The 18360-nt window shown below is 36.7% G+C and overlaps 1 protein-coding gene across 7 annotated transcripts in view; it reads right to left on the bottom strand.

Annotated features, from left to right (window-relative positions):
• Positions 1-18360, bottom strand: part of PPP1R12B (protein phosphatase 1 regulatory subunit 12B) — a 223580-nt gene that overhangs the window by 150706 nt on the left and 54514 nt on the right. For all 7 annotated transcript variants that reach the window (XM_057508114.1, XM_057508113.1, XM_057508118.1 and 4 more), the window contains exons 2-3: positions 15469-15599; positions 8574-8692 (exon numbers count right to left, since the gene is read on the bottom strand). In XM_057508114.1, the coding sequence (XP_057364097.1) occupies positions 8574-8692; positions 15469-15599 (250 nt within the window). The remainder of the gene's footprint in view (positions 1-8573; positions 8693-15468; positions 15600-18360) is intronic.

Here is an 18360-nt window from a genome sequence, read left to right on the forward strand (position 1 = left end):
ATTTTCTTTAGTTTCCAAACACATCATAAATAGAACCGCAAATAACAATTTAGTCATCCAGTTGGGTATTCATCAAATTTACTCTTCATTTAGAAGAGCAACAGCATTTATACACATAATAGTAGTATTATCAGGGTTAAAGCATCAGGTTAAATATTGTGTGATGGCAGATTCATGAAGGGAATACTGCTTTCAATTTTAAGAACAGAGAGACCACAATGGATATTATTTTTACACTATATGTTCAAAGCTATATATCTCAAAGTCCTTTTACGTGTTATATCATTTCAGTTTCTCAACAATCCTTTGAGGTAAATATAATGGATATTATTATCCCCATTTAACAGATGAGGAAATAAACAGAAAGATTAGCTGCCTTGCTCAAGGTCATGAAACACATTAGAGCTGTCCCTAGAGCTCTGACATCCTAGGTCCCTGTCTGCCTGTTGCTCTTTTCTACTCACTACACCAAAAGATTGGTATCAAAATTCTTGGTTTCAGGTATGATATACTTTAAAAAATAAACTACCTCTAAAGTTCATTTCCATATGTAGGTAAATATAAGGCCCTGAAGCTATATACTCTAGAGCAGATGGGAAGTGATATGCAGTTAAAATTTCCAAGGGAATGTAGATTTTGTTTCCCTTTAAAACATTATGGAGGAACTGCAAGGGTTCCTCCCTTCAGCTAACAACTTTCCAACATCTGAGTGAGTGAAAGGGGTGGAGCTGGGCATTCTCCATTATAATAGTAATGAAATGTCCCAAACACAAACATACCCATCCAAAGAGGTTTATGTTCATTAGCAGGTTTATCCATGCTTGGTCTGCACCCTTCCAGCACACTTCTTAAATGAGAACCTGTGAACTACCCTAGGATTATCTGATTTGGGGAGATGGATGGAGTGAAAGGGTAACCAGTTTATTTCATTTCTTTCTTCTTTCTTTCTCCAGCTTTACTGAAATATACTTGACATATAACATTATGTTAAAGGTGTACAACGTGTTGATTTGATACATTTATATATTGCAAAATGATTACCACAATAGAGTTAGGAACTTTCAAGTTCATACGATATTGTTAACTATAGTCACCATGCTGTACATTAGATCCCCAGACCTTATTCATCTCGTAACTGGAAATTTGTACCCTTTGACTGACATCTCCCCATCTCCCCACCACCCCAGCCCCTGGAATCCATCATTCTAGTCTGTTTCTGTTAGTTAGGCTTTTTTGGATTCTACAGATCAGGGATATCATACAGTGCTTGTCTTTCTCTGTCTGACTTATTTCACTTTTCACAATGTCCTCAAGGCCCATCCATTGTCATATATAGCAGGATTTCCTTCTTTCTCATGTTTGAATAACATTCCATCATAAATATCACATCTTCTGTATCCATTCATCCATAGACTGACACTTAGGCTGTTTCTGTATTTTAGCTATTGTAAATAATGCAGCACTGAATAAGGGAGGGCAGACATCTCTTTGAGTTCCTGATTTCATTTCTTTTGAATCCCAGAAGTGGGATTGCTAGGTCATATGTTAGTTCTATTTTTAATTTTTTGAGGAACCTCCATATACTTTTCCATAGTGGCTGTACCAATTTATATTCCTACCAATTGTGCACAAGAGTGTCCTTTTCTCCATGGCCTCACCAACACTCATTATTTCTTGTCTTTGTGATGCTAAACATTTTAACAGGTGTGAGGTGGTATCTCACTGTAGTTTTGATCTGCATTTCCCTGATGATTAGTGATGTTGAGCATCTTCTCCTACACCTGTTGGTCATTTGTATGTCTTCTTTGGAAAAATATCTACTCAGTTCCTCTGCCCACTTTTTAATTGGTTTATTTGGGTTTTTGCTATTGAGTTTCTTGTATATTTTGGATATTGACCCCCTTATCAAATATATGATTTACACATATATTCTACCATCCTTAAGTTGCCTGTTCATTTTGTTGACTATTTGTTTTCCTGTGTGAAAGCCTTTTAATTTAATGTAGTCCTGCTTATTTATTTTTGCTTTTGTTGTTTGTGCTTCTGGTGTCATCTCCAAAGATATTATTGTCAATATCAATGAAGTCTTCCCCTATGTTTTCTTCTAAGAGTTTTAGTTTCAGGTCTTATGCATAAGTCTTGACTCCATTTTGAGTTAACTTTTGTTGAGTGGTAACATAGGGGTCCAATTTCATTCCTCTGCATGTGATTGCCCAGTTTTCCCAAAATCATTTATTGAAGAAACTATCCCTTCCCCATTGAGTCTTCTTCACTCTCTTGTTCAGTATTAGTTGACTGTATATGTAAGGGTTTACTTCTGGGGTCTCAGTTCTGTTCCTTTGGTCTACATTCCTATTTTTATGCCAAGTACATACTGTTTTGATTACTACAGCTTTGCAGTATAGTTTGTAATAAGGATGTATCATGCCTCCACGTTTGTTTATTCTCAGGATTGCTTCAGCTATTTGTGATCTTCATGGTTCCATACAAATTTAGGGTTTTTTTCTTACTTCTGTTAAAAATGCCATTGGAATTTTGATAAAGATTGCATTGAATCTATAAATGGCTTTGGGTAGTATGGATATTTTAACAATATTTATTCTTCCAATCCATCGACACAGAATATTGTTACATGTTTTTGTGTCTTCTTCAATCTCTTTCATCAAAGTCTTAGCTTTCAGTGTAGGTCTTTTACCTCCTTGGTTAAATTTATTATTAATATTTTATTGTTTTTGATGCTACTGTGAATGGGATTGTTTCATTTCTTTTTCAGATAGTTTGTTAAGTGTATAGAAATGCAATTGATTTCTCTGTGTTGACTCTGTATCCTGCAACTTTACCAAATTCATAGATTAGTTCTATCAGTTTTTTGGTGAAGTCTTAGGATTTTCTATACATGAGAGCATATCATCTGCAAACAAAGAACATTTTACTTCTTCCTTTCCAATCTGCTAAGGATTTTTGTTTGTTTTCTTCCTGACTGCTATGGTTAGGACTTCCAGTACTATGTTGAACAGGAATGATGAGAGTGGGCACCCTTTTCTTGTTCCTCACCTCCAACAAAAAACTTTCAACTTTTCACCATTGAGTATGATGCTAATTGTGGGCTTGTGATATATGGCCTTTATAATGTTGAGGTACAGTCCCTCTATATCCAATTTACTGAGAATGTTTATCATGAAACGATACTGTATTTTGTCAGGTACTTTTTTTGCATCTACTGAGATGATCATATGATTTTTATCTTTCATCCTATTAATCTAGTTTAACACATTTATTGATCTGTGTATGTTGAGCCATCCTTGCATCTCAGGGATAAATCCCACTTGATCATGGTGTATGATCCTTTTATTATGCTGTTGAATTCAGTTTGCTAATATTTTGTTGAGAATTTTTGCATCTGTATTCACTAGGGATATTGGTTTATAGTTTTTTTCTTCTTTTAGTGCCCTTATCTGGCCTTGGTATCAGGGTAATGTTGGTCTTGTAAAATGAATTTGGGAGTGCTCCCCCTCTTCAATTTTTTTAAAGATTTGAGGATTACTGCTAATTCATCTTTAAATGTTTAATGGAACTCATCAGGGAAAGCATCTAGTTCTGGGTTTTTCTTGTTTGATTACTGATTCAATCTCCTTACTTGTTATTGGTCTGTTCACACTTTCTCTTTCTTCCTGATTCAGTCTTAGTAGGTTGTATATTTCTAGGGATTTATCCATTTCTTCTTGGCTATCCAATTTGTTGACATATTGTTATTGCTAAGTCTCTCATGATCCTTTGTATTTCTGTGGTATTAGCTATGATATCTTCTTTTCTGATTTTGAGTCTTCTCTTTTTCTCTTAGTCTACCTAAAGGTTTGTCAGTTTTGTTTAACTTTTCAAAAAACAGCCCTTAGATTCATTGATTTTTTTCCATTCTCTTGGTGGGGAGGGGTATCTCTATTTAGTTTATTTCTGCTCTGATCTTTCTTACTTCTGCTTACTTTGGGCTTAATTTGTTCTTTTTCTAGTTCCTTAAGGTATAAAGTTAGGCTATTTATTTGAGATCTTTCTTTTTTTTCCTAATGTAGGTGTGTATTACTATAAACTTCTTAGAACTGCTTTTGTTACACCTCATAAATTCTGATATGCTGTGTTTCCATTTTCATGTGTCTCAAGATTTTTATTTTATTTTGATTTTGGTTTCTTCTTTGACCCATTGGTTGTTCAGTAGCATGATGTTAATCTCCACAGATTTGTGAATTTTCCAGTTTTTCTATTATTGAAGGAATGTTCTATATATGTCTGTTAGGTCCATTTGGTCTAAAGTATAGCTCAAGTCCAATGTTTCCTTGTTGATTTTTTGTCTGGATGATCTATCCATTGGTGAAAGTCGGGTATTTAAGCCCCCTACTACTATTGTATTATTGTTTATTTTTACCTTCAGATCTGTCAGTATTTGCTTAATATATTTAGGTGCTCCAGTGTTGGGTGCATATGTTATTTTGACTGTTTTATCTTCTTGATAAATTAAAAGGGGTAACAGACCAGAATTCCACAAAGAATTAACATTGATGCAAAGTTAAATGTATATATTAATACATCTCTGCATAAAGTATACTCCTTAATTGAAGAGTCAGAAATCAAAATAGAAAAATTGGTTTCTCAAATATAAAATATTTTTAAATATCCAATTTGTTAAAAAAAAATTTCTGTAAAATATAAATACCAATCTTAGGAGATAAGGCAGAGTGGGACTGGGTGGTGACCTAAGCATAATGTTCTTTAATGCAATAAGGCACAAAACTATATGTAGGAAGGTGGTAAGAACAAGCATTTACTGCCCTAGAACATCACTATTTTAAAGTGGGCATCAGCATACTTTCTATAAAGGGCCAGATATTAAGTAGCTTCAAATTTGTGGGCCATTTGATCTATAACAACTACTCAATACTGCTGGTGTAGTGCAGACACAGCTTTGGATAACATGTAAACAAACAGACATGGCAAGAATTTGCCTATTCTAAAGGATCATATCAAGAAAGGCTACTGGAGCAAAAACCTTTCGAATGAGTTGCAGATTGTGGGTAAGGTAGTTAAACAGACTAAATATCACTGCAAACTATGTCCAAAAATATTGTGATGGTTCTAGTTTTGTGAAACTTCCTAAGATCTGTCCTCCCGCTCTCTTAACTAGTGTTATTCACAACATTTTTTCTTTCTTTTTAAATTTTTATTATTATTATTTTTGGTAACATTAATATACAATTACATGAGCAACACTGTGATTACTAGATGCACCCCATTATCAAGTCCCCATCACATACCCCATTACAGTCACTGTCCATCAGCATAGTAAGATGCTATAGAGTCACTACTTGTCTTCTCTGTGCTATACTGCCTTCCCTGTGCCCCCCCGCCCCCACTATATTATGTGTGCTAATCATAATGCCCCTTTTTCCCCTTATCCCTCCCTTCCCACCCATCCTCCCCAGTCCCTTTCCGTTTGGTAACTGTTAGTTCATTCTTGGGTTCTGTGATTCTGCTGCTGTTTTGTTCCTTCAGTTTTTTCTTTATTCTTATACTCCACAGATGAGTGAAATCATTTGACACTTGTTTTTCTCCACCTGCCTTATTTCACTGAGCATAATACCCTTTAGGTCCATCCATGTTGTTGCAAATGGTAGAATTTGTTTTATTCTTATGGCTGAATAATATTCCATTGTGTATATGTACCACATCGTCTTTATCCCTTCATCTACTGATGGACACTTAGGTTGCTTCCATTTCTTGGCTATTGTAAATAGTGCTGTGATAAATGTAGGGGTGCATATGTCTTTTTGAATCTGTGACCTTATTTTTTAGGGTAAATTCCTAGGAGTGGAATTCCTGGGTCAAATGGTATTTCTATTTTTAGTTTTTTGAGGAACCTCCATACTGCTTTCCACAGTGATTTACATTCCCACCAGCAGTGTAGGAGGGTTCCCCTTTCTCCACATCCTCACCAACATTTGTTGTTGTTTGTCTTTTGGATGGTGGCCATCCTAACTGGTGTGAGGTGATATCTCATTGTGGTTTTAATTTGCATTTCCCTGATGATTAGTGATGTGGAGCATCTTTTCATATGCCTGTTGGCCATCTGAATTTCTTCTTTGAAGAAGTGTCTGTTAGATCCTCTGCCCATTTTTTAATTGGATTATTTGCTTTTTGTTTGTTGAGGTGTGCAAGCTCTTTGTATATTTTGGATGTCAACCCCTTATCAGATATGTCATTTATGAATATATTCTCCCATACTGTAGAATGCCTTTTTGTTCTACTGGTGTCCTTTGCTGTACAGAAGCTTTTTAGTTTCATATAGTCCCACTTGTTCATTTTTGCTTTTGTTTCCCTTGCCCATGGATATATGTTCATGAAGAAGTTGTTCATGTTTATATTCAAGAGAGTTTTGCCTATGTTTTTTTCTTAGAATGTTATGGTTTCATGACTTACATTCAGGTCTTTGATCCATTTTTAGTTTACTTTTGTGTATGGAGTTAGACAATAACCCAGTTTCATTCCCTTACATGTAGCTGTCCAGTTTTGCCAACACCAGCTGTTGAAGAGGCTGTCATTTCCCCATTGTATATACATGGCTCCTTTATCGTATATTAATTGACCATATATGCTTGGGTTAATATCTGGACTCTATTCTGTTCCACTGGTCTATGGGTCTGTTCTTGTGCCAGTACGAAATTGTCTTGATTATTGTGGCTTTGTAGTAGAGCTTGAAGTTGAGAAGCGAGAACCTCCCTGCTTTATTCTTCCTTCTCAGGATTGCTTTGGCTATTCGGGGTCATTTGTGGTTCCATATGAATTTTAGAACTATTTGTTCCAGTTCATTGAAGAATGCTGTCAGTATTTTGATAGGGATTGCATTGAATCTGTAGATTGCTTCAGGCAGGATGGCCATTTTGACAATATTAATTCTTCCTACCCAAGAGCATGGGATGAATTTCCATTTATTAGTGTCCTCTTTAATTTCTCTTGAGAGTGTCTTGTAGTTTTCAGGGTATAGGTCTTTCACTTCCTTGGTTAGGTTTATTCCTAGGTATTTTATTCTTTTTGATGCAGTTGTGAATGGAATTGTTTTCCTGATTTCTCTTTCTGCTAGTTCATCGTTAGTGTATAGGAAAGCAACAGATTTCTGTGTATTAATTTTGTACCCTGCAACTTTGCTGAATTCAGATATTAGTTCTAGTAGTTTTGGAGTGGAGTCTTTAAGGTGTTTTATGTACAATATCACGTCATCTGCAAATAGTGACAGTTTGACTTCTTCCTTACCAATCTGGATGCCTTTTATTTCTTTGTTGTCTGATTGCCATGGCTAGGACCTCCAGTACTATGTTGAATAAAAGTGGGGAGAGTGGGCATTCCTGTCTTGTTCCCGATCTCAGAGGAAAAGCTTTCAGCTTCTCGCTGTTAAGTATGATGTTGGCTGTGGGTTTGTCATATATGGCCTTTATTATGTTGAGGTACTTGCCCTCTATATCCATTTTGTTGAGAGTTTTTACCATGAATAGATGTTGAATTTTGTGGAATGATTTTTCAGCATCTATGGAGATGATCATGTGGTTTTTGTCCTTCTTTTGTTGATGTGGTGGATGATGTTGATGGATTTTCAAATGTTGTACCATCCTTGCATCCCTGGGATGAATCCCACTTGATCATGGTGTATGATCCTCTTGATGTATTTTTTAATTTGGTTTGCTAATATTTTGTGGAGTATTTTGCATCTATGTTCATTAGGGATATTGGTCTGTGATTTTCTTTTTTTGTGGGGTCTTTGCCTGGTTTTAGTATTAGAGTGATGCTGGCTTCATAGAATGAGTTTGGAAGTATTTCCACCTCTTCAATTTTTTGTAAAACTTTAAGGAGAATGGGTATTATGTCTTCTCTAAATATCTGATAATCACAACATTTTTAAATTAAAAGAACCCAGGGACCTCTAACAGGAAAATCCTGACCTATTCTTTAAAGTGGATTCTTCTGAAGCTATAAGTATTTTTAGAGTTTATTCTTCTAAGGTTAACTTCTTTACCTTAACAAACTACCAGAATAATTTTCATCATTAGTATGGTTAAAAATCATTTCAGACATAATAAATAACTTTACTAGCACCACTTTCAGCTCTCATCAAGAGAAGATGCAGTCATGAACAGAATTTGGTCAACACAATACTCAAATTTACATAGTTTCTCATCCTTTCATTGTACTTGCAACATGTACCAACATACCATGTACACAAGTACAAAATTTTTATGCTTCTCATCAGTCTAATTTGTAACACCAAGGAATAATCAAGTCGCTCCCAACTACACAATTGGCACGTAACCTCAGAATGGCAAACACAAGGAATGACTGGCCATCCTTTTGACACCCGGCCTATTGTGTATTATTAAGAAGACACATGAGGTCAGCAATTGATGACTCATGCTGTGCAGACAGAGCTAATCCTCGGCTATCATATGATAATGAAAAGCTCTACACAGCAAATGGATTTTTTTCTTTAAGTGACAATGTTTGAGAGTCTCCTGGCCCCATCTAATCCCTTAGATTACCTTGCTTCTTCACCTGCTCCAGCAAAAGATCCTTCATGGCCGGCTCTTCTGCAAGGTCAGAGGGGACTTCACCTTCACTATTCACAATGCCCACACTGGCTCCATGGTTAATGAAATACCTGTTCAGACAAGATCCAGGATCAGTGTTATCTCTGTCAGTCTAATATCAATTTATACTCATGCATCTGGAGTTGAGTGCAGAGCAAGGCCTCTGGGGTTTTAAATATGGTCCCCAGATAAGGTGTTCCATTATTAATTTCTACCTTGATTAGCCTTCAATAATTCACACTGAAAGCTTCACTATTTCCTGACAAGCAATGCCAACAAATGGGATTCATTTCTCACTCATATTCCTAACTCCCACCTTCTCTCTCCCAGTGGATAGCAGGAGACTTTCTAAATACCAGAAGGAAGACATGCAGCCCTAACCCACTATCCCTGTGTTGGTCCAAACACAGGTTCCCAAAAGGACACACTACACTTAAAATACTGAGAATTAGAGTCCTCAGGGGATATGTAAAGAAGTATTTCTCACAAAAACTTTCCCAACACACAGTATAGTATATGAAGTAGTGTTAGGGTGTGAAAATAGAAAAATAAAGGATGAATTAGAATTTGCATGAATCTACCTAAATCTACCTTCACAAAACTCTCCCTTCAACCAGCCATCTAAATGAAATCTTCTATACTCTAAGAGGAAACTAAATTGCTGAAGAAATACTTAAGTTCTAAATAGGTTCTATATTGAAATATAACTTGATCCTGAATAAGAAAGGTCTAATGATTTTTAAAGGCTTATAAAGATTTTTAAAGTACTTTCACATGAAATTATATAATGAGTCTTAGACAATGTTATAAAGTAGGCGATGTGGGTAGTATTACCCCTACTTAAAGAATTTGGGGGTCATATATGTTGAGTAGTTTTCTTAAAGTTACAGAGGGGCAAATGGCAAAGGTTATGGCCCTAGTCTTTTGACTTCAAGACTAGTTCTTTTTTTTTTACCTTAAAAATAATTTTTGCCTGTTTCTGTGTTAATTTTATTAATTTTTAACTGAGGCACATATAATAAAATGCATAAACCTTAGTGTACAGCTAAATGAATTTTGATATGTATATATACTCATGTAATCATCACCAGATCAAGATATTAAACATTCTCACTAATTTATTTTCCCCCTTTACCTATTTTACCCATCCCTCCACCCCCGGGGTTCTATGGCAACCACCAATCTGTTCTCTGTGTTTATGAGTCTATTTCTGTTTGTTTGTTTTGCTTTTTAGATTCCATATATAAGTGAAGTCATATGGTATTTGTCTTTGTCTGATTTCACTTGGTAATATCCTCTAGGTTCATCCACATTGCCACAAAAGCCAAGATTTCATTCTTTCTTATAGCTGAGTAATATTCCATTGTGTATATATACCACATCTTCTTATCTATTGCTGTAGTTCATCTTTGTACTAGATCAAGTTATTTTGGGGCCAGTGAGCATTCCAATAATGCTGGGAGCACTATCAAATACTCAGAAGTATTTACAGGGGAAAGAAAAACTATTTAAAGTAGACTTCAACCATTCAACAATTCAGGAAACAATTATTAGCCTCCTCCTGTGTTTAAGATACCACATTTTAGAGATTGAAGATTTTAAAAAGATAATCAATATATGGCCACTGTATTTAAAGAGCTGGCAGAGGAGAATCAACAAAGATTAGATAAAGACCATGTTTTTGCTTTCTCAGTGCTCACTACCTAGTATAACAGAGCCTCAATAAATGTTTTTAATTTATAAATAAATTCCACATATATAAATATATAAAATACAAAGGTACCCACAACTCATGTATTTTTCAACTGGCCCTTTCCTTCCCTCACAGTCTCAGAGGAAGACAAGACTTTTCACTTCCACAAGGCTAACTCCTGTATCTGTATTCTTAATTCTATTGGGTATCAGTTATCTATCAATAACCTCTTCATTTACACATATTCAATAGCACCTCTCCTTCAGGCCAAAGGAACATTCAACTATACCTCTCACACCCTGAAAACCAAAATGCAAATGATACACATAGTAAGTACTCAATAAATGCTGTTTGGCTTGAACTGTACCCTGTGACCTATTCCAACTGAACCACTTCTGTTCCCGAACACATCCCCCTCTTACTCAGCTCTTTGACACGACCCAAATCACTTCCTCCAACTGGATGGAACACCCTCCCCTTCACCTTTCCCACTTAGAAACTTTTCATATCTTTCAAGGTCCATGTAAAATGCTTTTGTCTTCATGAAGCATTTGCCTGTTCTCACCAACTGAATTTTCTCTGTCCTTCCTTTAACTCCACCCGCTCCCCCAACCCCTTCCCAGTACTAACTCTGGACCTTTGTCATGTACACTGTATCTTGATGAAAACACCTGACCAGGCTGAAAGCTACTGAGGACAACTGTGTCCTCACCATTATTACTGGCATGGCATCTGACACTTTTTTTCCTCTTGGCACTCCCTAAATGTTGCTGGAAGTAAATGGAACATCTGAACCACTCTGTTTTGACATCTCCTCTAACCCTGTTGGATCAGACACGATGTCACCTGGTCACACAGGCCCACGCTCTTCCTTTTTCTGACATGTTCTTAGGTCCGTGAACAAGAAGACTCATTTATGGAAAGTAATGTGGCTCGCCACAAGTCAGAAGAAAATTACTCATCACTGATATAGTCTTTTTTGGTACTATTCTAAGGGAGAAAGAAAATGAGATACGTTAAAAAAAAAACCCTCAATAAATTCGCATCCAAATAAACTAGGAAGCCAAACTAAATGCTATACCCTTGGGTCAATCTGCTGCTTCTAAATTAATGACTTATTGGTAATTAAAATGTAAAACATCCAACTAACTAGCAATAAGCCTGAACTATAATTACAAGGAGGGTGAGAGGAGAAGCCTCTAAATCTCTTTTAAAAAACTATGTCATACTGAGTTCAAATATGAGACAAAAAAGGTCATCATGGAATATTAAATCGCAGGCACTTAGATTCTTCCTAGAAAGCCAGTTTACCGTTTGTTCATTTCCACTCGGCTGAAATTTAGAATTCCTAATGATTCTAGGAATAAGGGTGTAAAGTTTAAGACGTTTAACATACAAACAGAAAAATGATAAAATGAAGTGCTCATCTTATCTAAAACAGTTTATAAGTTCTGAGGTAAAGTGACCAAAATGAATAATATGAGCAATGAGACTTTCCCATTGTATAGAAAATAATGCCACATACCACAAATAAGTCAATAGTGACAACAAAATCAAAACCTAGTAATGATATGCATAATGAAAGATAAGTTAGAGGAGGCTGTCCTTACCACCCCCACCCCCATGCAATAGATTCTGGTTGAGAACATCTCTCTCCTGGTCAGACTTTCACATATTTAATTAGTAATAATTTTTATGAGGAAACAGTTAACTCTTAACGATTCATGTCACTCAAGGTGATATTTATTTGGGCAAGAGACTGTTAAATTTTCAACTATTCCCAAAAGAACTCTTTTCATCCATAGAGATGAATTAAAGAAACCACTGTAGAAAAAGCATTTACAATCATTCTCCGTACTTAGCTTCATAAAAGAAGGAAAAAAAGAGATTCCGTGAACAATGCCAACCAAATGATCCTGATTCTAAGTATGAGCTCTGCTTGTTACCTTCCAATGGAAAACAAGTGGAATCCTTCAATATAATATTAGGAAGCTCAAAAATCACAACCAAGCAACCTGAAAATATAGTCCAATATCAATAATGAAGTGCTAACATGCTCTATAAATGTTTCTTGGTTACATTTTTTAAGTAAAAATCACAATCTATGATGAAGCCACCTTAACTTAGGCATCAGAATGCTGGCATTAGTGGGTAAGGCCTTCTCTATGAGACTTGGAAAAGAGGGCAGCCAGGGGATGAAGAGGTGACTGACTTTTACTAACTTAGAACAGAGTGAAGAATCAAGACTGAAGAAAACTGCACTGTTAATTGCTGCTGGCTTTGGGGCCAATCCAGTCATCCACTTTCTAGAACAAACAGCCCAGTCAGACACCAGTGCTGTTTCCCTGGTTCTGACCGTCCCTTTGTTTAACTTCTTCCACCGAGCATCCCAGGCTCAACAGCAAACCACTGATGCAGGCTCTGTGCCAAGAAACCTGGGCAAATCAGATTCCATGGGAAGCCATGCCCAGGTCTCTACAATGCTGTCAACATAATTCTCCCAGCTGTCGCCGAATAAGAAAAATGTAATGGAGCTCTAATCATATTAAAAATGAGTCTTAAAACAAGTAATATGATTTTCAAAGGACCACAGAATATAATTATTTTATTTAGGGAATTTACTTTATCAAGCTAAATTTATTCTCATGTAGAATACACTCATTTAAAGATGCTTCAACCACCAAAGTCTCTTTCTTGTTTAAAAATAACCTCCCTGCCTGTTTGTGTTTATACAGAGGATCAAAGCCTAATTTGGCTACCCCGAAAATCAACTAAGATAGGATATGAAAAAGAACTTCCAACATCAGCACTCTCTGGAAGACTCATGACAGAAGATGATCATCAAAAAACCCCAACAAAGATCCACGCACTGCTACAGCTGTAGATGCACTCATCCCACCAGTTCCTGGACTTGCCATGGGAATGAAGAAGGAGATATCTAAGCTGGCCTGTGCATACAGTAAAACAACAAATTTGACTGGATCTATACTGTTGGAACTCAACCAAGAATTAGGAGAAGTGCAAATTGTAGCGCTCCAAAATCTTACAATACAGACTATTTACTGTTAAAAGAACATATGGGATGTGAACAGTCCCCAGGAATGGGTTGTTTTAATTTATCTGATTTCTCTCAGACTGTTCAAGTTCAGTTGGACAATATCCACCATATCATAGATAAGTTTTCACAAATGCCTAAGGTGCCTAACTGGTTTTCTTGGTTTCACTGGAGATGGATGGTAATTACAGGTATGCTTTGGTTGTGTAACTATACTCCTATTATGTTAATGTGAGTGCGCAATTTAATTAGTAGTTTAAAACCTATACATGCTGAAGTTACTCTACAAGAAGATATGTCAAAGAAATAATCAATCTTCCCAGGTTTTCTTCCGCCTGCTACTTCTATAGCTTTTCTTCTTCCTTCCTAATTACAACCCTTAAATAGAATTCGTGCCTCATATCAAATTTACCGAGTATCATAATTCTTCCAAGTGGTAAAGACAGCTCAAGACAAATGCTGGGCATAGAAGCCACAGGGCATTAATATGCAAAGAAGTAAAAAGCTAACCTTTTCAAACAATAAGGCTTCTCTCTCACTTACCAACTTTACATTTCCCTGTATGGCTCTGGAAGATGACTGGTTAGCCAGAGACGGGTAAGATTCCTCAAGGGAGGAACAACCTAAGACAGGCACAGTCGCAGGGGGGCCATCAGGTGAGAAATTGGGGATCAACAGAGGTGAGGCTTAGAACCTCACCCCCCCTGTTCTGAGAGAAATCTTCTGCATACGTGGATGTTTTATTGCCCTTGTCTAGCTTGGATTAACACATAGTCTACAGGCACACACCTGATCATCTACATTTGTTCTCTTACAACACTAAACTATGTTTTCTACCTTTATCTTGTATCTACCTACCACTTCAGCATTTTATTAAAAATAATAATAATAAAGAGAGAAATGTGGTATCTACATATAAATCAAGTATAAAAATCAAATGAGTATTCATATTTGAACTGACTGTTTATAGTTCATAATGCATGAGCAAAACCGAAAGTTTCTGTGATGACTGCCCTTGTACTGTTCACCATGTAACTTATTCACTGTGTAAGAATTTGTTCTCCATCTAAGAACTTTTTTGTTATGCTTCAGAAGATTGGAGACTGACGAAAATTAGGCTTGGGGTGGATTAATGATTGTGCATTGAGCATTGACTCCCCTATACAGAATTTTATTGTTGTTAACAACCATTTGATCAATAAATATGTGAGATGCCTCTCAAAAAAAAAAAAAAAAGTAGACACTTCCAATTGTAAAATAAATAAGTAACCGGGATGTAATGTATAGCATAAGGAATATAGTCAAAATATTGTAACAACTTTGTATGGTGATAGCTGGTACCTAGAATTATCCTGTATATAAATGTTGAATCACTGTGTTGTACACCTGAAACTAATGTAATTCTGTGTGTCAACTACCCTTCAATAAAAAATAATTATCTACAAAAAAAATAAATAAATAACCTCCCTGATCATTCCTTCATTCAAAAGACATTTACTGAATTCCCCTTATATACCAGACATTACATGGTCAGGATTCTCCTTCCCAAGGGATGGGCCACTAGTTGTCATGGAAATTAGTAGCTACTTGTGTGTCTTAATAAACATACCCATTCAACTAATGTGGAAAACACAGCCCAATCCCTACCTTTCCTTTGTCCATATGTTTAGGCTTATTCTTTTGCTATTAACTATATGATATTGTAGTCAATATACCAGACATTCACCACTTTCGTTTGTATTAAGCACTGATTTTTTTTTAAACAATATAACAAGTTTACAAAGAAGGTCAGAAAAAATCTCGAGGCCTTTCTACACATGTGGTTAGCTATAGCTGCTCAAAATTGAAGTCAGTACAACAGACAGAAGCTGCCTCTGCATATCCCAACATACATGAACCACTTGAAAACGGGAGCAAATGAAACGTGGATTTAGCAGCTATGTAAGACATAGTGTCAATTATTTCTGAAAAACAACTCAAATTCCTGCTTTTATAATTTGTAATAGAGATTATAACTATTTATGAAATTCAAATTCTTAAGAGCAGAAAAGAAATGAAGGCTATTCCTACAAATAATCCAAACTCACACAGAGACTCACTCTGCTATGTTGAGATAGCCACAGGAAGCTGCTGCATGAAGGGGTGTCCAGCCCTCGTTGTCCTGTTGGTTTACATTGGCTCTGTTCTCCACGAGAAACTTCACCATGTCCAAATTTTCATCAATACAAGCCTGAAAAGAGAAGTCCATTCATTCACTCAACAAGTACTTATTGAGTTCTACCATGTGCCAGACACAGCTCTGGGCACTGACAACACAGCAGTTCTGAAGATTTACTAATTTCTATTTCTTGCATACTGATAAGTATCCAGAGTATGACTTCTAAACTTTGTGATCTCATGCAAGCCCCTGAATTGTCTCCATGCCTCAATATCTCAGCTCTGAAATAGGCATAATGATACTTAATCTTATTTACTGTACTACTAGGATTAACTATGAAGGCATTTCTAAATACAGGCATACCTCAGAAATATTGTGGGTTTGGTTCCAGACCTCAATAAAGATCTCAATAAAGCAAATATCGCAATAGACTCAAATGAATATTTCTGGTTTCCCAGCACATACAAAGTTATGTTTGTACTATACTGTAGTCTATTAAGTGTGCAATAGCATGGTGTCTAAAAGACAATGCACATACCTTAATTAAAAAACACTTTACAGCCAAAAAATGCTAACCATCACCTGAGCTTTCAGTAAATCACAATCTTTAGGCTGGTAGAAGGCCTTGCCTTATGCTGATGGCGGCTGACAGATCTGGGTGGTGGTTGCTGAAGGCTGGGGTGGATGTGGCAGTTTCTTAATATAAGACAATGAAGTTTGTTGTATCAGTCAACTCTTCTCTCACAAACGATTTCTCAATAGCATATGATGCTACTTGATGCATTTTACCCACAGTAGAACTTCTTTCAAAATTCAGTCCTCTCCAGCCATGCCACAGGCTTATCAACTAAGTCTGTGTTATAGTCTACATTCTTTGTTGTCATTTCAACAATCTTCACAGCATCTTCACCTAGAGTAGGTTCTATTCCAAGAAACCACTTTTTTCACTCATCCATAAGAAGCAACTCCTCATCCACTCAAGTTTTATCATGACATTGCAGCAATTCAATCACATCTTCAGGCTCCACTTCAAATTCTAGTTCTCTTCCTCTTTCCACCACATTTGCAGTCACTGCCTCCCCTGAAGTCTTGAACCTCAAAGTCACCCATGGGGGATGGAGTCAACTTCTTCCAAACTCCTATTCATGTTGATACTTTGACCTCTTTTCATGAATCACAAATGTTAATGGCATATAGAATGGGGAATCCTTTCCAGAAGGTTTTCAGTTTACTTTGACCAGATCCATCAGAGGAATCACCATCTTTGGCAGCTATAGCCTTTATGTAACGTATTTCTTAAATAAGATGACTTGAAAGTAAAAATGACTCTGACCCATGGGCTGCAGAATGGATACCGTGTCAGCAGGCATGAATACAATGTGAATCTTCACTGTTCGCCTCCATCAGAGCCCTTGGATGACAAGGCACATTGTCAATGAGCAGTAATACTTTGAAAGGAATCTTCTTTTCTAAGGAGTATCTCAACAGAGGGCTTAAAATATTCAGTAAACCATGTTGTAAAGAGATGCATTGTCATCCAGGCTTTGTTGTTCCATTTATAGAGCACAGGCAGGGTAGACACGCATAATTCTTAAGGCCCTTAGGATTTTCAGAATGTAAATGAGCTCTGGCTTCAACCTAATATGACCAGGTGCATTTGCCCTTAACGAGAGAGTCAGCCTGTCCTTTGAAGCTCTGAAGCCAGCACTGACTTCTCCTCCCTAGCTATGGAAGTCCCAGATAGGATCTTTCCCCTCTAGAAGGCTGTTTCATCTACATTAAAAATCTGTTGTTTAGTGTATCCACCTGCATTAATGATCTCAGCTGGATCTTCTGAGTAACTTGCTGCAGCTTCTCCATCAGCACCTGCTGCTTCACCTGCACTTTCATGTTATGGAGACACTTCTTTCCTTAAACCTCATGAAACAACCTCTGCTGTTTTCCAACTTTTCTTCTGCAGCTTCCTCACCTCTCTCAGCCTTCACAGAATTGCAGAGTTAAGGCTTTGCTCTGAATTAGGTTTGGCTTAAGGGAATGTTGTGGCTGGTTTGATTTTCCATTGAGGCCACTCAAACTTTTTCACTATCAGCAATAAGGCTGTTTCACTTGCTTATCATTTGTGTGTTCACTGGAGTAGCAATTTTAACTTCCTTCAAGAATTTTTCCTTTACATTCACAAATTGGCCAAGTGTTTGGGGCAAGAGGCCTAGAATCTTGCCTACCTTGGCTTTTGGCATGCCTTCCTCACTAAGAGGAATCATTTCCAGCTTTTGATTGAAAGTGAGAGACGTGCTTCCTTTCACTTGACCACTGAGAGGCCATGGCTGGGTTATTAATGGGCCTAATTTCAATAGCGTTGTGCCTTAGGCAACAGGGAGGCCCAAAGAGAGAGATGGGGGAGCTGTTGGTTGGTGGAGCAGTCAGAATACACATAACACTTATTAAGTCTGCCATCTTATGTGGGCATAGTTCTTGGCACCCCAAAACAATTACAGTAGTAACATCAAAGATCACTGACCACAGACCACCATAACAAATATAATTTTAAAAGTTTGAAATATTGTGAGAACTACCAAAATGTGACACAAAGTGAGCAAATACTATTGGGAAAATGGTGACAACAGACTTGCTCGACAGGGTTGCCACAAAACTTCAAATCGTAAAAGATGCAGTATCTGTAAAGTGCAATTAAAGTGAAGTGCAATGAAACAACACATCCCTGTACTACATATAAATGAGTGAACTGTTTCACCACTACATTATGAAAAAGAAGGCATATTAGAAACCACTAATTTGCTTGAGAATTTTAAGAGAAAATAGTCACATACAAGCA

This window comes from Manis pentadactyla, chromosome 9 (genome assembly GCF_030020395.1).
Source record: "Manis pentadactyla isolate mManPen7 chromosome 9, mManPen7.hap1, whole genome shotgun sequence".
Classification (NCBI taxonomy): Eukaryota; Metazoa; Chordata; class Mammalia; order Pholidota; family Manidae; genus Manis; species Manis pentadactyla.